At 59.6% G+C, this 19,612-nt stretch overlaps 1 protein-coding gene across 2 annotated transcripts in view; it reads right to left on the bottom strand.

Moving 5' to 3' along the window:
* Positions 1 to 19,612, bottom strand: part of MORC2 (MORC family CW-type zinc finger 2) — a 38,709-nt gene that overhangs the window by 3,678 nt on the left and 15,419 nt on the right. For both annotated transcript variants that reach the window (XM_068157129.1, XM_068157128.1), the window contains 15 exons: positions 19,162 to 19,321; positions 13,763 to 13,874; positions 12,405 to 12,530; positions 11,428 to 11,507; positions 10,842 to 10,924; positions 10,042 to 10,127; positions 8,813 to 8,953; positions 7,670 to 7,824; positions 7,020 to 7,148; positions 2,291 to 2,396; positions 1,823 to 1,955; positions 1,368 to 1,442; positions 887 to 1,255; positions 191 to 334; positions 43 to 97 (listed from right to left, as the gene is read on the bottom strand). In XM_068157129.1, the coding sequence (XP_068013230.1) occupies positions 43 to 97; positions 191 to 334; positions 887 to 1,255; positions 1,368 to 1,442; positions 1,823 to 1,955; positions 2,291 to 2,396; positions 7,020 to 7,148; positions 7,670 to 7,824; positions 8,813 to 8,953; positions 10,042 to 10,127; positions 10,842 to 10,924; positions 11,428 to 11,507; positions 12,405 to 12,530; positions 13,763 to 13,874; positions 19,162 to 19,321 (1,954 nt within the window). The remainder of the gene's footprint in view (positions 1 to 42; positions 98 to 190; positions 335 to 886; positions 1,256 to 1,367; positions 1,443 to 1,822; positions 1,956 to 2,290; positions 2,397 to 7,019; positions 7,149 to 7,669; positions 7,825 to 8,812; positions 8,954 to 10,041; positions 10,128 to 10,841; positions 10,925 to 11,427; positions 11,508 to 12,404; positions 12,531 to 13,762; positions 13,875 to 19,161; positions 19,322 to 19,612) is intronic.

Genomic DNA, 19,612 nt, shown 5'->3' with positions numbered 1-19,612 from the left:
TGTGCCCCTCTGTTGGAGGCAGCTCAAGGGTTCATTTCTCACCTTTCTGAGCTTTCTTCAGTTCTGCCAGCTCTTCTTCCCCAGCACTGTCTGTGAGCTGTGAGCAGAGAGAGCTCAGATTAGCTGCCTCCCCCCGAGATCAGCAACACTTGCCAGACACCTCCTGCTGGGGAGCCCCCTGCACTCTCACCTCCACCACCACCTCACTGGAGCCCCTCCTCTCTTCTTTCACTGCTGCAAATTTGCCTCGTTTTGTCCTCTCCTTCTTGTGCTCCCCTTCCTCCTCAGACTCATCCTCTGTGGGCTTCCAGGTCCTTTTCTGAGTGGTTGAGGCCTGTGGGAAGCAGAGAAGGTCTTGTAACCCCAGCATGCTGCCAACCAAAACCTTCTGCCAAGGTACATAAAAAACCCAACCCAAACCAAATCAGACCAAACCCTCTCAGCATCCTCTGCTGTGAGCACAGACTGAGGGAGCTGGGCTTGTTCAGCCTGGAGAAGAGAAGGCTCCAGGGAGACCTTAGAGCTGCATTGCAGTATCTGCAGGGGACCTACAGGAAGGCTGGGGATGGACTGTTCAGAAGGGGCTGGGGGGATAGGACCAGGGCAATGGTTTGGAGCTGGAGCAGGGCAGAGTCAGGTTGGACATCAGGAGGAAGTTCTGCACAGTGAGGGTGGGGAGACACTGGGACAGGCTGCCCAGGGAGGTGGTTGAGGCCCCATCCCTGGAGACATCCAAGCTCAGCCTTGCTGTGTCCCTGTGCAGCCTGCTCTAGCTGGAGGTGTCCCTGCTCCCTGCAGGGGCTTGCACAAGATGCCCTTGGAGGCTCCCTTCCGGCCCAAAGCCAGCTGTGAGCAGTAGGTAAGGTTCTACCCTGGCAAGTCTCACCTGTTTGACAGATTTCTTTAGTGCTGGCACCTTGGCAGCTCTTGGACTAGATGCCTCCCTTGAGCTTTTGGGGCTCTGCAGGCCCCCAGCTGCTGCCTTTGCTGTTTTGCTCAGAGGTTTTGAAGTGCTGTTGCACTTGCCAGCTGTCACAGCCTGCTGCTGCGGCCTGGAAGTGCTGGCCTCCTCCTTGGAGGGCATGTTTGCCACTTTGGGAGTGCTGTGACTTGGCCAAGCTGAAGAGCTCTTTTTCAGCTGACTGCTGGACTTGGCAAGAGGTGAAGATGATGGTGGTCTGCTGGGAGCATTCTTGATTACATCAGGTAGAGGAGGAGATCGGGGGCGCTGGGGTCGGGTCTGGGACTGGGTGCTCTGAAATCAAAGTGGGCACAGTGAGAGGAAGGGTGGAGGAGCTGGGGCACTGCTGTTGAGGGCACAGGAGAGCACAGGAGGGGGCAGAACCTGCAGAATCTATCCCATTTACCTCCCCTGCTGGCCGTGTGTTCACTTCCAGGGGCAGCTTCTTCAGGTCAGATGGAGATCGAATGGGGGTGGTTTTCTGTGAAAGAGAGAAGCAAGCAGCAGGTCAGCAAAGGCCATCTCTAAAAGCTGCCAGGGCTTGCTTCCATCCAGGCCAGCAACCAGCTGGCAAGGGCTTGCTTCCACCCAGGCCAGCAAACAGCTTTCCAGTTGAAACAGATTCCAAGAAGGTATCTTCTGTGTCCTGCAGAAGAGATTCTTTCAGCCCCACACTTTCAGTCCCTCCCCTTCTCCTAGCAGCAAGCTGCAATGCTTGGGTTTTGTTATGAAGACCACCTCTGCCTCCTGAAGGGGCACAAGTGGCACAAGAGGCTGAGCCAGATGTGACTTGGCATCAGCCATTTGGCACTAGCAGGACCCTCAACCCTGCTGTGCTTAGCTGGAGGCAACCAGATTCACCTGCAGAGCTTCCAGCTTCTGCTGCTGCTGCCGGATCTTCTCTGTCAGTTGTTTCTGCTTTTCCTCCTGTGACTTCAGGTCTTTCTTCAGAGTTCCCAGGGGGACCTTCTGCTTCTGCTCTGGAGCTTCACATCTAGCATCAAGGGAATGCAAGACAACCTCACAGCAATCACAGCAGAACCTGCACTCAGACACACAGCACTGTCCCAGTATCCAACCCAGTAATCCCTCTGAGGTAATTGTGGAGGGTGATGAGGCCTCCCCTCAGCCTCCTCTTCTCCAGACTAAATAACCCCAGCTCCCTCAAGCTGCTCCACACAGGACTTGGCTTCAAGGCCCTTCTGCAGCTTAGTTGCTCTTCACCAGCTTGGCTGCTCCTCTTTTCTCCAGGAGCAGGAGACCAGAGCTACAAACTGAAACGCTGTGCAGTCAGGGTGCAAGGAAGGCTTTGCATGAACTGCTCCTTACCTGTCCTGTTCAGGGTCAGGGTTCATGGAGCACACCCAGCTGTCAGGGTAGTTCTTCTCCACTGAACTCAGCTGGAAAGGGAGAGTCCTCCACTTCAGACACACATCTGTCAGACAAACAGTTTGCAAGTCAGAAAGCCACAGCCTGAGCCACAAAACCATTGCTTTTCCCTCTCTCCACAGCACTTCCCAAGCCCATTTGACACCCAAGGACCCACCAACTGCCAGTGTACATCCAGCTACAATAAGCCCAAGTGGCAAAAGAACCCACCTGAGACAGCCAGAGTCAGTGCTTCCTTCATGCTCTCAAAATGCTTGAAGGAAGACCTCAGATGCTGAATATAAAGAACATAAAGCCTGGCATGAACTGATACTAGAGGCCCTCAGACTCACTGCTGCAATGCCAGCACTTCCAAAGCAGTCCTGCAATCCCTGCTCATCTCAGAAGTCTCTTACTGACAGCAGCACAAAACAAGGCAGAAATTTAACCACACACACACAAAAGAACATCATCATCTCATCCATTTTAGATGGACTGCAAGACTAATCTGACTTCCCATCCACAGCTTTTACAAGGCTACCCCAAGCTCTGCCAAGGAAATGCAAACATTCTTCAGTCAGGTTCTAGAAGGTTGTCAACAGCAGAGGACAAGAAGAACAGCAGGAACCCTCCTCCTCCTCAGGAGAATTCAGGAAGGACTTGGAGAAGGCCACCAAGGCAGGAGAGCTCAACAACACAATTCCACAGGAGTGCCTTCACTCACATCCCTTGCTGCAGCCTCATCCCCAAGTCCTGTGGGGGGGAAATGAGGTGAAGGGAGTTTGGTGTCCCTCTGCAAAGACACAAAGTGGCTGTGTTGAGATCTCCTTCACCCAGAGAAGGGCTTGGTCAGAGCTGTCCAGAGATGCACAGCAAAGAACCTGCATTCAAGTTGGAAGTCAGCTGCATGCTTCCCGTTCTGTGCTCACACCTAGCACTGAGGTGCTGCCCAGAGCAGCAGAATGCCAATGACCTGGCCACATTCCATTGCCTGTGAGAGTTTCAGCTCTTCACTGCAACACTGAGCTAGGTGGCTTTGGCCAGTTCCAGCTCATCTGACATTCCCAAGCCCGTTCTCAACACCCCTGCTGCCCACACCTCACCCATTCTAGATCAGGTTGGCCAGGCTGGATGTGGCTCTGAGCAACCTGACCTAGTGTGAAGTGTCTCTGCTCATGGCAGGGGGATTGCAACTGGATGATCCTAGAGGTCCCTTCCAACCCTGACAATTCTCGCTCTGACTCTGTGAGGGCACCTGAAGAACATCACAGTCAGCAAACTGTGCAGGGAAGGAACCTCAAGCAGAGATGTTCAAGCGTGCCACCAAGAGCAGACAAAGATGGGACAGGGGTTTTCCTGAGGTTTTCCTGTGGCAGGGAATACCCAGGGCAGTGGAAAGACCCAGGAGGAGACAGCAGCTCTTGCAGGAGAGGCTACAGAGGTGTGGGCAGTGCCAGGGCTACATGCCTGTGAAGGAAAGCCCCTGGAGAGCACCAGCACCAAGAAGAGAGTGATGGGCATCCACCCAGCAGACAACCACAGCCCCTCAAGCTCTGCACCCACCATGACTGCTGCAGCTGGCCAGGCAGATCTCCAGTGGGAAGAGGCAGCCCCTCGGGCACCAGCCGCAGCGTGTGCCCTGCTCTCACACTGGTACAGGATGGCAGCAGCGGAGCTCCTGTGGGAGATACACCCAGCTGGAGGAACTCCTCCGCTCAGTGACAGGGCTCCAGGAAGACAGGAGGGCTGAGAAGCAGCAGGGAGTGCAAGAGGGACACTGAGCACTGCAAGCACAGCCCTGACTTCCCTGGCACAAGGCCCAGAAGGCAGTCAAGACTCGTAACAAAGGAGGACTCCCTCAGCTCCCTCCCACTGCCTGGTTCAGTTGGAGGTGTGCCTGCTGCCTGCAAGGGCTTGGACAAGATGACTTTGGAGGGTCCCTTCCACCCCCATGCAGACTGTGAAGCTGTGAACACAGAGCTGAAGGAGAGGGGGCAATGGTGGCAAGTTGCTGCCCAGCACAGCAGGTGTGGCCTCTCAGCAACAACCCCACCTGCCCAGGGCCCCTGTGGGGCAGGGACCAGGCCCTGTGAGTGGAACCCAGTGACAACGAGGACAAAGCTGCTCTGGCTTCAAAGTGCTACTGGGGGGAAGGCAGACTTTTACCTGTGTCAAAACTGCATCCACACAGGGGAAAACAGAGCACTGAGAGCACCCTCAGCAGGTTGGGTGAGGGCACCAAGCTGTGTGCTGCAGGGGACTCACTTGAGGGCAGGGATGGCAGCCAGAAGGGTCTTGACAGGCTTGAGAAGTGAGGCAGTGCCAACTGCAGGAGGGTCAGCAAGTCACAGGGCAAGGTCCAGCAGCTGGCTCAGGCCAAGTCCTGGCACAAATCCAAGCTGGGTGCAGAGGGGGCTGAGAGCAGCCCTGAAGAAAGAGGCTTGGGGTTGTTGGTTGCTGAGTAGCTCCCCAGGAGCCAGCAGTGCCCTCAGGCAGCTGTTGGAGAGAGTTCAAAGGAGGCCACAAAGATGATCCAAGGGCTGGAGCAGCTCTGCTGTGAGCACAGGCTGAGGGAGCTCTGGATGTTCAGCCTGGAGAAGAGAAGACTCCAGGGGGACCTTAGAGCTGCCTTCCAGTACCTGAAGGGATCCTGCAGGAAAGCCAGGAAGGGACTTTTGACAAGGACTGGGAGTGACAGGACAAGGGGCAGTGGATAAAGCCTGGAGGAGGGCAGATTGAGACTGGAGATGAGGAAGGAGTTCTTGATAGCAAGGGTGGGGAGACACTGGAACAGGTTGCCCTGAGAGGCTGTGGCTGCTCCCTCCCTGGTGGTGTTCAGGGCCAGGCTGGATGAGGCCCTGAGCAACCTGGGCTGGTGGGAGGTGTCCCTGCCCTTGGCAGGGGAATTGGAACTGGAGAATCTTTAAGGTCCCTTAAGCAACCAGGTCTACCTGAACAGCATCGCTGCCAGCTAGGGAAGGCACCTTGCTGGACTTGTTAGGAGAAACTGTGGAAGATGTGAAGGCTGGAGGCCACCTTGGGCATAGTGATCATGCAGTGAAGAGTTTTCAGTTGCTGGGGGATCAAGGAGGGGAGACTCAGCAGAGCTGCCACCTTGGACACTCACGATGGCAGACTTTGACCTGTTCAGGAATCTGGTTGCCAGTCCCTGAGACAGTCCTGAAGGGCCAAGGAGTCCAGGCAGGGTGGACAGTGTTCAAGAAGGAAGTCTTAAAAGAACAGAACATACCCATGAGCAAAAATGAGCCAGGGGGGCAGAAGAGCAGCTCTGGCCTGAACTCAGGAAGAAAAGGCAAGTCTATGGCCTGGAGAAGAAGGGGGATGGCACTCAGGAGCACTACAAGGATGTGCAGGGGAAAAAGATTAGAAAGGTCAAAGCCCAGCTAGAACTTCCTCTGGCTGCTGCTGTAAAAGCCAGTTCCAAAGGCTTCTGTAAATGTATGGAGAGCAAAAGGAGGAGTGAGGAGAATCTCCATCCTCCATGGGATGTGGGCAGAGACACAGCGACCAAGGCTGAGGGAGTGAATGCTTCCTTTCCCTCCAGCAGTCCTGGCCAAGAGAACAGGTCCCAGCAGAGAGGCAAACCTGACACAGAAGCACTGGGAAGAGGACAGAGGGAAGTAGAGAGCTGCCAGTGAGACCTTGGTGCTGGGGAAAGCCATGGAGCAGGTCATCCTGCATGCCATCACGAGCCAGGGACAGGCCCAGTCAGCAGGAGCTCACGAAGGGCAAGTCCTGCTTTATGGATCTGATCTCCCTCTGTGGCAAGGTGAGCAGCTAAGCAGATGAGGGGAAGGCTGTGTCTGTGTCAGCCTTGACTTCAGTAAAGCCTCTGACACCGATTCCCACAGCATCCTGCTGCAGAACCTGGCTGCCCATGGCTTGGGTGGGCACAGGCTTTGTTGGCTCAAGAACTGGCTGATGGCCAGGCCCAGAGAGTGGTGGGGGATGTTCCCCCTGCACTGGGTGTGGAGAGGCCATGCCTTGAATCCTGGGGTCCATTCTGGACCCCTCATTCCCAGGAGGACATTGAAGGCTGGAGCAGATCCAGAGAAGGGCAACAAAGCTGGGGAAGGGTCTGGAGAACAGGGCTGGGGAGGAGCAGCTGAGGGACCTGGGGGTGTTTGGCTGGAGGAAAGGAGGATGAGGGGCACATCACCTCACATTCTACAAGTTCCTGCAAGGAGGCTGCAGTGAGGCTAGGGGTGGCCTCTTCTCCCAAGTAACCAGCAACAGGGTAAGAGGAAATGGCCTCAATTTGTGCCAGAGGAAGTTTAGGTTGGACATGAGGAACAATTTCTTCCCCTTGAGGGTTGTCAAGGCCTGGCCCAGGCTGCCCAGAGCAGTGGTGGAGTCCCCATCCCTGGAGGTATTTAAAAGCCATGGAGATGTGGTGCTGAGGGCCATGGTTCAGTGGTGATCTACCAGTGGTGGGCTCATGGTTGGGCTGGGTGATCCTCAAGGCCTGTCCCAACCTAAATGATTCTATGATTCAAACTAAATTCATAGAAGAAGTCAAGCCCTGGAAAGGAGAAACAACAGCACCACTCATCTCACAGCTCCCACCATTCAGCTGCTGCCCAGAAGCCCCTTCCTTCCCCCCTCCTCTGGAAGGGCCAAGCCTGCTGAGCACTGCCAGGTGTGCTGGGCTGGGCCAGGTGGGACTCACCACACTGGATGGTGGTTGGGATCTCCATGGCTCGCCGGCGTCTGTAGCGCAGCTCGCTGGAGGGAGGCTGGTTCCAGTTTGCTGACAAGTAACCAAACTCATCCCAAAACTTGACAATGCTTCTCTGGGCTGGGAAACAAACAAAGCCCTGCTCAGCATGGAGGCATCAGCACAGAGATCCCAGCATGCCAGGCCTTGGAAAGGACCTCCAGAGAGCATCCGGTCCAACCCCCCTGCCAGAGCAGGGGCACCCAGGGACACATCCAGGGGGGCTGGAAAGGCTGCAGAGCAGGAGACTCCACAACCTCTCTGGGCAGCCTGCTCCAGGCCTCCAGCACCCTCACACCAAACAAGCTTCTCCTCATGCTGAGGTGGAGCTTCTTGACTTCCTGCTCATCCCTGTGGCTTCTTGTTCTGTCCCTGGGCACCACCAACCAGAGTCTGGCACCTTCATCCTGATCTCCACCCCTCAGACATGGATAGACATTGATCAGGTTTCCTCTCCTCTCTAGACTAAACAGCCCCAGAGCCCTCAGCCTTTCTCCACAGGAGAACCACCTGCACTCTTGGCTGCCCTTCCCCTTAGCTGCCCACCCCCCACCAAGGCTTCCTTCCTCCCCCCAGCCTTGGGAATTGTGAATCTCCATTACCTATGGCAACATCCTTCCAATACTGAACCAAATGTTCTCCCATGGCCTTCAGCAAGTGTCGATACTCTTTGGCATCAGCAAAGTCTTGTTTATTGTGGGTTGGCTCCAGAACCAAATAGGGCACATCCACCACACCCACCACTCCACCACATGCCCTGCAAGATGGACACAGACCATTAAGCTACCCCAGGCTGGGGATCAGAAAAATAATACTGAGTAGCATTGGAACTAGCAGGTCACACAGACACTGATCAGCCACTGGGGCTGCAGCACAACTGGCTGCATTTTAGAGAGCCACAGACTGGGTTGGGTTGGTAGGCACCTTGAAGGTCATCCAGTTCTAACCCCCCTTCCACTAGCCCAAAGTCTCATTCAGCCTGGCCTTGAACACCTCCAGGAAGAGAGGGCACAGTCTCAAGCTGTGCCAGGGGAAGTTTAGGCTTGAGGTGAGGAGAAAGTTCTTCCCAGAGAGAGTTGTTAGCCACTGGAATGTGCTGCCCAGGGAGGTGGTGGAGTCCCCATCCCTGGAGGTGTTCAAGAGGGGATTGGACGTGGCACTTGGTGCCATGGTTTAGTATTCATGAGGGGACAGGTTGGGCTTGATGATCCTTGAGGTCTTTTCCAACCTCACTGATTCTATGATTCTATGATATCCACAACCTCCCTGGGCAACCTGTTCCAGGGTCTCACTACCCTCACTATCAAGAATTTCTTCCTCATCTCCAGTCCCAATCTGCCCTCCTCCAGCATTGTCCCTCATCCTGTCACTCCCAGCCCTTAACCAAAGTCCCTCCCCAGCTCTCCTGGAGCCCCTTCAAGCACTGGAAGGCTGTTCTAAGGTCTCCCTGGAACCTTCTCCAGGCTCAACAGCCCCAACTCTCCCAGCCTGCCCTCAGGGGTAGGTTCTCCAGCCTTTGGATCATTTTCATAGCCTCCTCTGGGCCTGCTCCGGCAGCTCTGTGTCCCTCACTGCTGGGGGCACCAGAACAGGAGGCAGTGCTGCAGGCAGGGTCTCAGCAGAGCAGAGGGGCAGGATCCCCTCCCTGTGCTGCTGCTCCCTGTGCTTTGAGTTCTGCCCTGCCTGGGCTCTGGGGAACATGCAAGGCTGAAGCAAAAGACTGCTGAAAAAGCTGCAGGACTCACATGCCACCCTCCAGCTGCGGCCCCACCTTCTCATACATCTTGATCAGCCTGCTGCAGTTGTAGATGAACATCCCATCCAGCTCGCGCCGCTCAATGTTCACCCCAAAGATGAAGTTCAGCTCTTTGGGCTCCCTCAGTGCCCTGTAAGGTGATGAACAGAGCCTCAGAGATGGGTGGGAAGGCAAGCAGCCGTTTGCTGCTGTTAGGCAGAGGCTATGGAAATCCCTGGATGGGTCCTGGAGGCTGCCAGTTTAAAAACCACCATGCAGTGTAGCCAGACATGGACCACAGAATGGCTCAGCTTGGGAAGGGCCTCAGAGACCACCCACTGCACCCCCTGCCCTAGGCAGGGACTCCTCTCAGACTCAGCTGCTCAAGGCCTCATCCAGCCTGGCCTTGAACAGCCCCAGGGAGGAGGCAGCCACAGCCTCCCTGGGCAGCCTGTGCCAGAGTCTCACCACCCTCACAATGAAGAACTTCTTCCTCAGCTCCAGTCTAGCCCTGCTCTGCCTCAGCTTCAAACCATTCACCCTTGGCCTGTCTCCAGACACCCTCAGGAAGAGTTTCTCTGCAGCCTTCCTGCAGGATCCCTTCAACTACTGGCAGGCAGCTGTAAGGTTCCCCTGGAGCCTTCTCTTCTCCAGGCTGAACACCCCCAGCTCCCTCAGCCTGTGCTCACAGCAGAGCTGCTCCAGCCCTTGGATCATCTTTGTGGCCTCACTGGCCTCACCCCAGCAGCTCTGTGTCCTTTCTCATGCTGGGGACACCAGAGCTGGAGGCAGGATTGGAGGTGAGGTCTCAGCAGAACAGATCCCAGGGGCAGAACCCCCTTCTCCTCTCCTGCTGCCCACTCTCCTCTGGCTGCAGCCCAGCACACAGCTGCCTGCTGGGCTGCAGGAGAGCACTGCTGGCTCCTGGGGAGCTGCTCAGCAACCAACACCCCCAAGCCTCTTTCTTCAGGGCTACTCTCAGCCCCCTCTGCACCCAGTCTGGATTTGTGCCTGGGCTGTCCTGAGCCAGCTGCAGGACCCTGCCCTGTGACTTGCTGACCCTCCTGCAGTTGGCACTGCCTCACTTCTCAAGCCTGTCAAGACCCTTCTGGCTGCCTGCCCTCAAGTGAGTTCCCTGCAGCACACAGCTTGGTGCCACCACCCAACCAGCTGAGGGTGCTGCCAGTGCCACTGCCCTGCTTTTCCCCCCCATCAGAGCTCTGAGGCAGCTCCACTCACCGCTGCTTTGCCTCCTTGATCCTCTTCTTCACATCAGCCTCCCGGCGCAGGGCTATGGCTGAGCTCTGGGCTTGGCGCAGCGTCACCTGCAAGGGGGCACCACACACCTCAGGGGCTGCTGGCACAGCCACCACATCAGCTCACTTCTGTGCCTTCTTTGCCCCACTTCAAGAATCCCAAAATGTTTGAAATGCAAAGAACCCAGGAATGGTGGAGGGTGATGATCAGCAGCCTTTGCACATGAGGCAGCACGTGCTGCTGGGCTGTTCCAGCTGCTTGCATAGGATCTGTGGCACCTGGGTACCTTGTCGCCATCAGATGCCAATAGGAAGCTCAGTGATTTAGGCTGGTGTCACTTGCTGACCCGCCTGGTGCCCCCTGCAAGCCCTCCTTCCACCCAGCAGCAGGCCTTGCCCCCATCAAGAGCCACAACCCCAACAGCAAGAAGCAAACAGCCCCAGGCCAGTACTCCCTGTCAAATGCTTCAGTCAGCTGGGAAAGCAAGGAAGGGGAAAGAGCTCAGGAGCAGCTGCATTTATTCCTCACCCAATCCCCCCCATTTCCCTAGCCTCTTCTGCAGAGGCTGACATCAAGCAGAGCACCTGGGGCCCCGAGGTTGCCTTCCCACCCAGCAGGCTGTGGGCAGGGGAATGTCAGGATGCTTCCCACTTGGGCTGGAAACCATCTGCAGACATGGAAGCCTGCCCAGTGGTGCTGAGCCCAGAGAGCTGCCTGAACGCTGCTTGCAAGTCACTGCCCCATGCCAGAGCACCTCCGAGACGCCCAAGCAGCAGGCTCACCCTGGACTCCCGCGTGAGGTCCCCTCCCAGGCGCAGCTCAAGGGCTCGGGCCTTGCTCTCCGCCTCTCGAGCCTTCTCCTCAGCTGCAATACAGGCAGAAGGGTCAGGGCAGCAGCTCAGCACAGACAGCAGCTCACCAGGCAGCCATCCCAGGAAACTCACTCCCAGAGAGCCTGAGCTGGACTCTGGACTGGCATGGACATGGATACAAAGGTAACACCAAAGGGTTTGGAGCTGGAGCAGGGCAGGTTTAGGTTGGACATCAGGAGGAAGTTCTGCACAGTGAGGGTGGGGAGACACTGGCACAGGCTGCCCAGGGAGGTGGTTGAGGCCCCATCCCTGGAGACATCCAAGCTCAGCCTTGCTGTGTCCCTGTGCAGCCTGCCCTAGCTGGAGGTATCCCTGCTGCCTGCGGGGGCCTGGACAAGATGCCCTTGGAGGCTCCCTTCCAGCCCAGCGCCAGGACTGATTTCCTGAGCAACCACACACAGAGGGAAGCAATTTCAGTTCATACCCAGCAAGGCAGCAGCCTCTCCCAGCCTTCACTACAGCAAAGCCAGGCCCCACAGACACCTCCCAGACTCACCTATCCTGGCCACATGCTCTGCTTTCTTCACCTCCTGCTCTGCACGGGTCTTGAACCGGTTGGAAGTGTATTTGTACATCCTGTGGAGACCAAAACTTAGCAATCAGCAAACTCAGCACTAAGATCAAACCAGGATTTCATCAATGTAGGAGAAAAAGGTCTCCCTGTGCTACTCTACTTGGCCATTGTGGCCAAGAATGCCAGGGGCATCCTGGGGTGGATTAGAAGGAGGGTGGTGAGCAGGTCAAGAGAAGTTCTCCTCCCCCTTTACTCTGCCCTGAATATTGTGTCCAGTTTTGGACTCCTCAGTTCAAGAGGGAACTCAGGGAACTGCTTGAGAGAGTCCATCCCAGAGCCACAGAGCTGCTGCAGGCAGTGGGACATCTGCCTGTGAGGCCATGCTGAGGGAGCTGGAGCTTGGACTGGGAGCAGAGCAGTCTGGGTGCTGCCCTCATGGCTGGTGATAAAGATGTGCAGGGCTGGAGCCAGGCTCTGCTCAGGGATGTGCAAGGACAGCACAAGGGGCTCTGGGGGCAAGCTGGAGCAGAGGAGGTGCTGCAGGGACAGAAGGGAAAACTTTGTCACTGTGAGGGTGCTGGGGGCCTGGAGCAGGCTGCCCAGAGAGGTTGTGGAGTCTCCTGCTCTGGAGACTTTCCAGCCCCACCTGGATGTGGTCCTGGATGCCCCTGCTCTGGCAGGGTGCTGCTCTTTGGAGGCCCCTTCCAAGCCCTAACACTCTGATTTAGAAGCAGCAGTATCTTCCCTGCTTGGTGTGCTCTGAAAGGGAGGCAGACTGCCCCAGCCACTGCTGTGCCTTCCCAGAGTCAGATTTTCCACTCCCGAGCTGTTCTTTCCATCCCGTCACCACCACACCCCGCTCCCTTCTGCTGCGGCTCTGCGCCTTACACACCCCCCAGAGCGCACAGCCCAAAGCTCTGCTGCCCCTGCTGCCTGCAGCCCGTGGCTGCCACACCCACCTCGGCTTGTAGAGGCAGCAGGAGAGGCGCTTGGTTTGGACCTTGTGCCCGTTGATGAAGATCCTCATGCGGGGGTCGATGTAGAGCACGGCGGCGTAGGCGCGGAAGGAGCGGCGCTCCGGCTTCCTGCAAGGGAGGCAGCCTCAGACACTCAGCACTCTGCTCAGCATCTCCTGCTAGCAGACAGCACACATCCTCCCAGGCTGGCCCACAGAGATCGCTCCAGCAGGTCACCCCCAGAGCAGCTCTTCAGTCAGGCTTCACCCTGCAATCTTCTTCAGTTGTCTTCCTATTTCCTTTGTAGTTTTTGTCCCTTCCTTCCTCTCCAGCCATGAAGGGCCATGACATGCTCTGCTCTGGGGAGACCTGCCCTGCAGGGCTGTGCTCAGATATGGGACCCCCAGCACTGGAAGCACAGGGACCTGCAGGAGAGGGTCCAGAGAAGGCCACAAAGATGATCAGAGGGCTGGAGAGTCTCCTGTATGGGGACAGGCTGGGAGAGTTGGGGCTGTTCAGCCTGCAGAAGAGAAGGCTCCAGGGAGACCTTAGAGCTGCACTGCAATACCTGCAGGGGACCTACAGGAAGGCTGCAGGGGGGGTGTGCTGTTCATCAGAAGGCTTGGAGTGACAGAACGAGGAGCAATGGTTTGGAGCTGGAGCAGGGCAGAGTCAGGTTGGACATCAGGAGGAAGTTCTGCACAGTGAGGGTGGGGAGACACTGGGACAGGCTGCCCAGGGAGGTGGTTGAGGCCCCATTGACCTGGAGACATCCAAGCTCAGCCTTGCTGTGTCCCTGTGCAGCCTGCTCTAGCTGGAGGTGTCCCTGCTGCCTGCAGGGGCTTGGACAAGACACCCTTGGAGGCTCCCTTCCAGCCCAGTGCCAGCTGTGACTCTGAACTCAGCAAACCCTCAGCCCTCCCTCTGCTCACTCTCAGCATATCCTTCTGCCTTTGCTGCAGGAAGTCCAGGAGCTGCCTCTCCTCCCAGGAAGCCTCCACCTCCCCCCACCCATGCTACTGGCTGGAGGAGGCTGACCTGTGCAGCTCCTTCACCTTGTGCAGCCCAGTTTGAGAGCAGCAGAGGCTTGTGAGCATCCTGGGTGAGAGGAGAAAATGAAACCTACAGCTGAGGGCTGCTTTGTTTTAGGTGCCTAAAGGATAGCATTGAGTTTGCTCCTCTAAGATGAGCCAAGGCACTCAGAGCCAACACACAACCTGTGGGCTGCTTGCATCCAGGAATTCCAAACTGCTAAAGAAAAAACACCAAAGATCTTCTCAGTTCCCCAGTGCCCTGCTGAAAGAGAAGCTGCAGGCAGCTGTGCCCAAGCCCTGGGGGGCACTAACAGCCTTCACACTCACGTTCCCTCTGGGGGGGTCCCTGCCATCTGGATGTCTCGGGGGTCAGAAGTCACATCCAGCTCTGGCTCTCCGTTGTCCATCAGTTTGAGGTTGAAGATGATCACCAAGGTGCCTGAGCAAGGAGGAAGGTTGATCAGGAGAAGCCCAGCCCCAGGCCCAACACCCTGCCACTCCTGCCCAGCACTGCCCATCCATACCCAGCCCCAGGCCCAACACCCTGCCACTCCTGCCCAGCACTGCCCATCCATACCCAGCCCCAACACCCTGCCACTCCTGCCCAGCGCTGCCCATCCATACCCAGCCCCAGCCCCAACACCCTGCCACTCCTGCCCAGCACTGCCCATCCATACCCAGCCCCAGCCCCAACACCCTGCCACTCCTGCCCAGCGCTGCCCATCCATACCCAGCCCCAGCCCCAACACCCTGCCACTCCTGCCCAGCACTGCCCATCCATACCCAGCCCCAGCCCCAACACCCTGCCACTCCTGCCCAGCGCTGCCCATCCATACCCAGCCCCAGCCCCAACACCCTGCCACTCCTGCCCAGCACTGCCCATCCATACCCAGCCCCAGGCCCAACACCCTGCCACTCCTGCCCAGCACTGCCCATCCATACCCAGCCCCAGCCCCAACACCCTGCCACTCCTGCCCAGCACTGCCCATCCATACCCAGCCCCAGCCCCAACACCCTGCCACTCCTGCCCAGCACTGCCCATCCATACCCAGCCCCAGCCCCAACACCCTGCCACTCCTGCCCAGTGCTGCCCATCCATACCCAGCCCCAACACCCTGACCTTCCTGCCCAGCACTGCCCATCCATACCCAGCCCCAACACCCTGCCACTCCTGCCCAGCACTGCCCATCCATACCCAGCCCCAACACCCTGCCACTCCTGCCCAGCGCTGCCCATCCATACCCAGCCCCAGCCCCAACACCCTGCCACTCCTGCCCAGCACTGCCCATCCATACCCAGCCCCAACACCCTGCCACTCCTGCCCAGCGCTGCCCATCCATACCCAGCCCCAGCCCCAACACCCTGCCACTCCTGCCCAGCACTGCCCATCCATACCCAGCCCCAACACCCTGCCACTCCTGCCCAGCACTGCCCATCCATACCCAGCCCCAGGCCCAACACCCTGCCACTCCTGCCCAGCACTGCCCATCCATACCCAGCCCCAACACCCTGCCACTCCTGCCCAGCGCTGCCCATCCATACCCAGCCCCAGGCCCAACACCCTGCCACTCCTGCCCAGCACTGCCCATCCATACCCAGCCCCAACACCCTGCCACTCCTGCCCAGCGCTGCCCATCCATACCCAGCCCCAGCCCCAACACCCTGCCACTCCTGCCCAGCACTGCCCATCCATACCCAGCCCCAGCCCCAACACCCTGCCACTCCTGCCCAGCACTGCCCATCCATACCCAGCCCCAACACCCTGCCACTCCTGCCCAGCACTGCCCATCCATACCCAGCCCCAACACCCTGCCACTCCTGCCCAGCACTGCCCATCCATACCCAGCCCCAACACCCTGCCACTCCTGCCCAGCACTGCCCATCCATACCCAGCCCCAGGCCCAACACCCTGCCACTCCTGCCCAGCACTGCCCATCCATACCCAGCCCCAGCCCCAACACCCTGCCACTCCTGCCCAGCACTGCCCATCCATACCCAGCCCCAGGCCCAACACCCTGCCACTCCTGCCCAGCACTGCCCATCCATACCCAGCCCCAGCCCCAACACCCTGCCACTCCTGCCCAGCACTGCCCATCCATACCCAGCCCCAACACCCTGCCACTCCTGCCCAGCACTGCCCATCCATACCCAGCCCCAGCCCCAACACCCTGCCACTCCTGCCCAGCACTGCCCATCCATACCCAGCCCCAGCCCCAACACCCTGCCACTCCTGCCCAGCGCTGCCCATCCATACCCAGCCCCAACACCCTGCCACTCCTGCCCAGTGCTGCCCATCCATACCCAGCCCCAGCCCCAACACCCTGCCACTCCTGCCCAGCACTGCCCATCCATACCCAGCCCCAGCCCCAACACCCTGCCACTCCTGCCCAGCACTGCCCATCCATACCCAGCCCCAGCCCCAACACCCTGCCACTCCTGCCCAGCACTGCCCATCCATACCCAGCCCCAACACCCTGCCACTCCTGCCCAGCGCTGCCCATCCATACCCAGCCCCAGCCCCAACACCCTGCCACTCCTGCCCAGCGCTGCCCATCCATACCCAGCCCCAGGCCCAACACCCTGCCACTCCTGCCCAGCACTGCCCATCCATACCCAGCCCCAGCCCCAACACCCTGCCACTCCTGCCCAGCGCTGCCCATCCATACCCAGCCCCAGCCCCAACACCCTGCCACTCCTGCCCAGCACTGCCCATCCATACCCAGCCCCAACACCCTGCCACTCCTGCCCAGCACTGCCCATCCATACCCAGCCCCAGCCCCAACACCCTGCCACTCCTGCCCAGCGCTGCCCATCCATACCCAGCCCCAGGCCCAACACCCTGCCACTCCTGCCCAGCACTGCCCATCCATACCCAGCCCCAACACCCTGCCACTCCTGCCCAGCGCTGCCCATCCATACCCAGCCCCAGCCCCAACACCCTGCCACTCCTGCCCAGCACTGCCCATCCATACCCAGCCCCAGCCCCAACACCCTGCCACTCCTGCCCAGCGCTGCCCATCCATACCCAGCCCCAGCCCCAACACCCTGCCACTCCTGCCCAGCACTGCCCATCCATACCCAGCCCCAGCCCCAACACCCTGCCACTCCTGCCCAGCGCTGCCCATCCATACCCAGCCCCAGCCCCAACACCCTGCCACTCCTGCCCAGCACTGCCCATCCATACCCAGCCCCAGGCCCAACACCCTGCCACTCCTGCCCAGCACTGCCCATCCATACCCAGCCCCAGCCCCAACACCCTGCCACTCCTGCCCAGCACTGCCCATCCATACCCAGCCCCAGCCCCAACACCCTGCCACTCCTGCCCAGCACTGCCCATCCATACCCAGCCCCAGCCCCAACACCCTGCCACTCCTGCCCAGTGCTGCCCATCCATACCCAGCCCCAACACCCTGACCTTCCTGCCCAGCACTGCCCATCCATACCCAGCCCCAACACCCTGCCACTCCTGCCCAGCACTGCCCATCCATACCCAGCCCCAACACCCTGCCACTCCTGCCCAGCGCTGCCCATCCATACCCAGCCCCAGCCCCAACACCCTGCCACTCCTGCCCAGCACTGCCCATCCATACCCAGCCCCAGCCCCAACACCCTGCCACTCCTGCCCAGCACTGCCCATCCATACCCAGCCCCAACACCCTGCCACTCCTGCCCAGCGCTGCCCATCCATACCCAGCCCCAGCCCCAACACCCTGCCACTCCTGCCCAGCACTGCCCATCCATACCCAGCCCCAACACCCTGCCACTCCTGCCCAGCACTGCCCATCCATACCCAGCCCCAGGCCCAACACCCTGCCACTCCTGCCCAGCACTGCCCATCCATACCCAGCCCCAACACCCTGCCACTCCTGCCCAGCGCTGCCCATCCATACCCAGCCCCAGGCCCAACACCCTGCCACTCCTGCCCAGCACTGCCCATCCATACCCAGCCCCAGCCCCAACACCCTGCCACTCCTGCCCAGCGCTGCCCATCCATACCCAGCCCCAGCCCCAACACCCTGCCACTCCTGCCCAGCACTGCCCATCCATACCCAGCCCCAGCCCCAACACCCTGCCACTCCTGCCCAGCACTGCCCATCCATACCCAGCCCCAGCCCCAACACCCTGCCACTCCTGCCCAGCACTGCCCATCCATACCCAGCCCCAGCCCCAACACCCTGCCACTCCTGCCCAGCACTGCCCATCCATACCCAGCCCCAACACCCTGCCACTCCTGCCCAGCACTGCCCATCCATACCCAGCCCCAACACCCTGCCACTCCTGCCCAGCACTGCCCATCCATACCCAGCCCCAGGCCCAACACCCTGCCACTCCTGCCCAGCACTGCCCATCCATACCCAGCCCCAGCCCCAACACCCTGCCACTCCTGCCCAGCGCTGCCCATCCATACCCAGCCCCAACACCCTGCCACTCCTGCCCAGTGCTGCCCATCCATACCCAGCCCCAGCCCCAACACCCTGCCACTCCTGCCCAGCACTGCCCATCCATACCCAGCCCCAGCCCCAACACCCTGCCACTCCTGCCCAGCACTGCCCATCCATACCCAGCCCCAGCCCCAACACCCTGCCACTCCTGCCCAGCACTGCCCATCCATACCCAGCCCCAACACCCTGCCACTCCTGCCCAGCGCTGCCCATCCATACCCAGCCCCAGCCCCAACACCCTGCCACTCCTGCCCAGCACTGCCCATCCATACCCAGCCCCAACACCCTGCCACTCCTGCCCAGCACTGCCCATCCATACCCAGCCCCAGCCCCAACACCCTGCCACTCCTGCCCAGCACTGCCCATCCATACCCAGCCCCAGCCCCAACACCCTGCCACTCCTGCCCAGCACTGCCCATCCATACCCAGCCCCAACACCCTGCCACTCCTGCCCAGCACTGCCCATCCATACCCAGCCCCAACACCCTGCCACTCCTGCCCAGCACTGCCCATCCATACCCAGCCCCAACACCCTGCCACTCCTGCCCAGCACTGCCCATCCATACCCAGCCCCAACACCCTGCCACTCCTGCCCAGCACTGCCCATCCATACCCAGCCCCAACACCCTGCCACTCCTGCCCAGCGCTGCCCATCCATACCCAGCCCCAGGCCCAACACCCTGCCACTCCTGCCCAGCGCTGCCCATCCATACCCAGCCCCAGCCCCAACACCCTGCCACTCCTGCCCAGCACTGCCCATCCATACCCAGCCCCAGCCCCAACACCCTGCCACTCCTGCCCAGCGCTGCCCATCCATACCCAGCCCCAGGCCCAACACCCTGCCACTCCTGCCCAGCACTGCCCATCCATACCCAGCCCCAGCCCCAACACCCTGCCACTCCTGCCCAGCACTGCCCATCCATACCCAGCCCCAGGCCCAACACCCTGCCACTCCTGCCCAGCGCTGCCCATCCATACCCAGCCCCAGCCCCAACACCCTGCCACTCCTGCCCAGCACTGCCCATCCATACCCAGCCCCAACACCCTGCCACTCCTGCCCAGCACTGCCCATCCATACCCAGCCCCAGCCCCAACACCCTGCCACTCCTGCCCAGCGCTGCCCATCCATACCCAGCCCCAGGCCCAACACCCTGCCACTCCTGCCCAGCACTGCCCATCCATACCCAGCCCCAACACCCTGCCACTCCTGCCCAGCGCTGCCCATCCATACCCAGCCCCAGGCCCAACACCCTGCCACTCCTGCCCAGCGCTGCCCATCTGTACCTTTGTCCCCACGGATCTTGCTGAACTGCTCCATCACCTCCTGCTCTGATTTGAAAGGGGAGTACTTGTAGATGAGCTCTGTCTCAATGGCAAACTTCTCCATGTTGTCAGTCAGGGGTTCCCGGCTCCGTGCCTTCCAGGTGGGCAAGGGAACGATGACCTGCAGGTACCAGGGGACCAAGAGTGACTCAGGCTCCCCAGCTCCAGCCAGCTCCTTCTACACATCCTGCCCCAGCAATCTACCCCCTTCCAGCAGTCCCCTAAGTTCCTGCAAAACGTCCTTTGCAGTCCCCTGCACAGCTTGAGGACCCCTCTTTGCCAGCCTCCTGCAACTTCTAGTCCAAGACTGCCTCAAAGAATCACAGAATAGGTTGGGTTGGAAGGGACCCAAAAGAGCATCCAGTGCCAGCCCCCTGCCGTGGGCAGGGACACCTCCCACCATCCCAGCTTG

Source organism: Melanerpes formicivorus, unplaced genomic scaffold, assembly GCF_026170545.1.
Source record: "Melanerpes formicivorus ecotype bairdi unplaced genomic scaffold, bMelFor1.0.p_v2 SCAF_36, whole genome shotgun sequence".
Classification (NCBI taxonomy): Eukaryota; Metazoa; Chordata; class Aves; order Piciformes; family Picidae; genus Melanerpes; species Melanerpes formicivorus.
The sequence above is the reverse complement of the archived record's forward strand: the minus strand, read 5'-3'. Positions and strand labels throughout refer to the sequence as shown.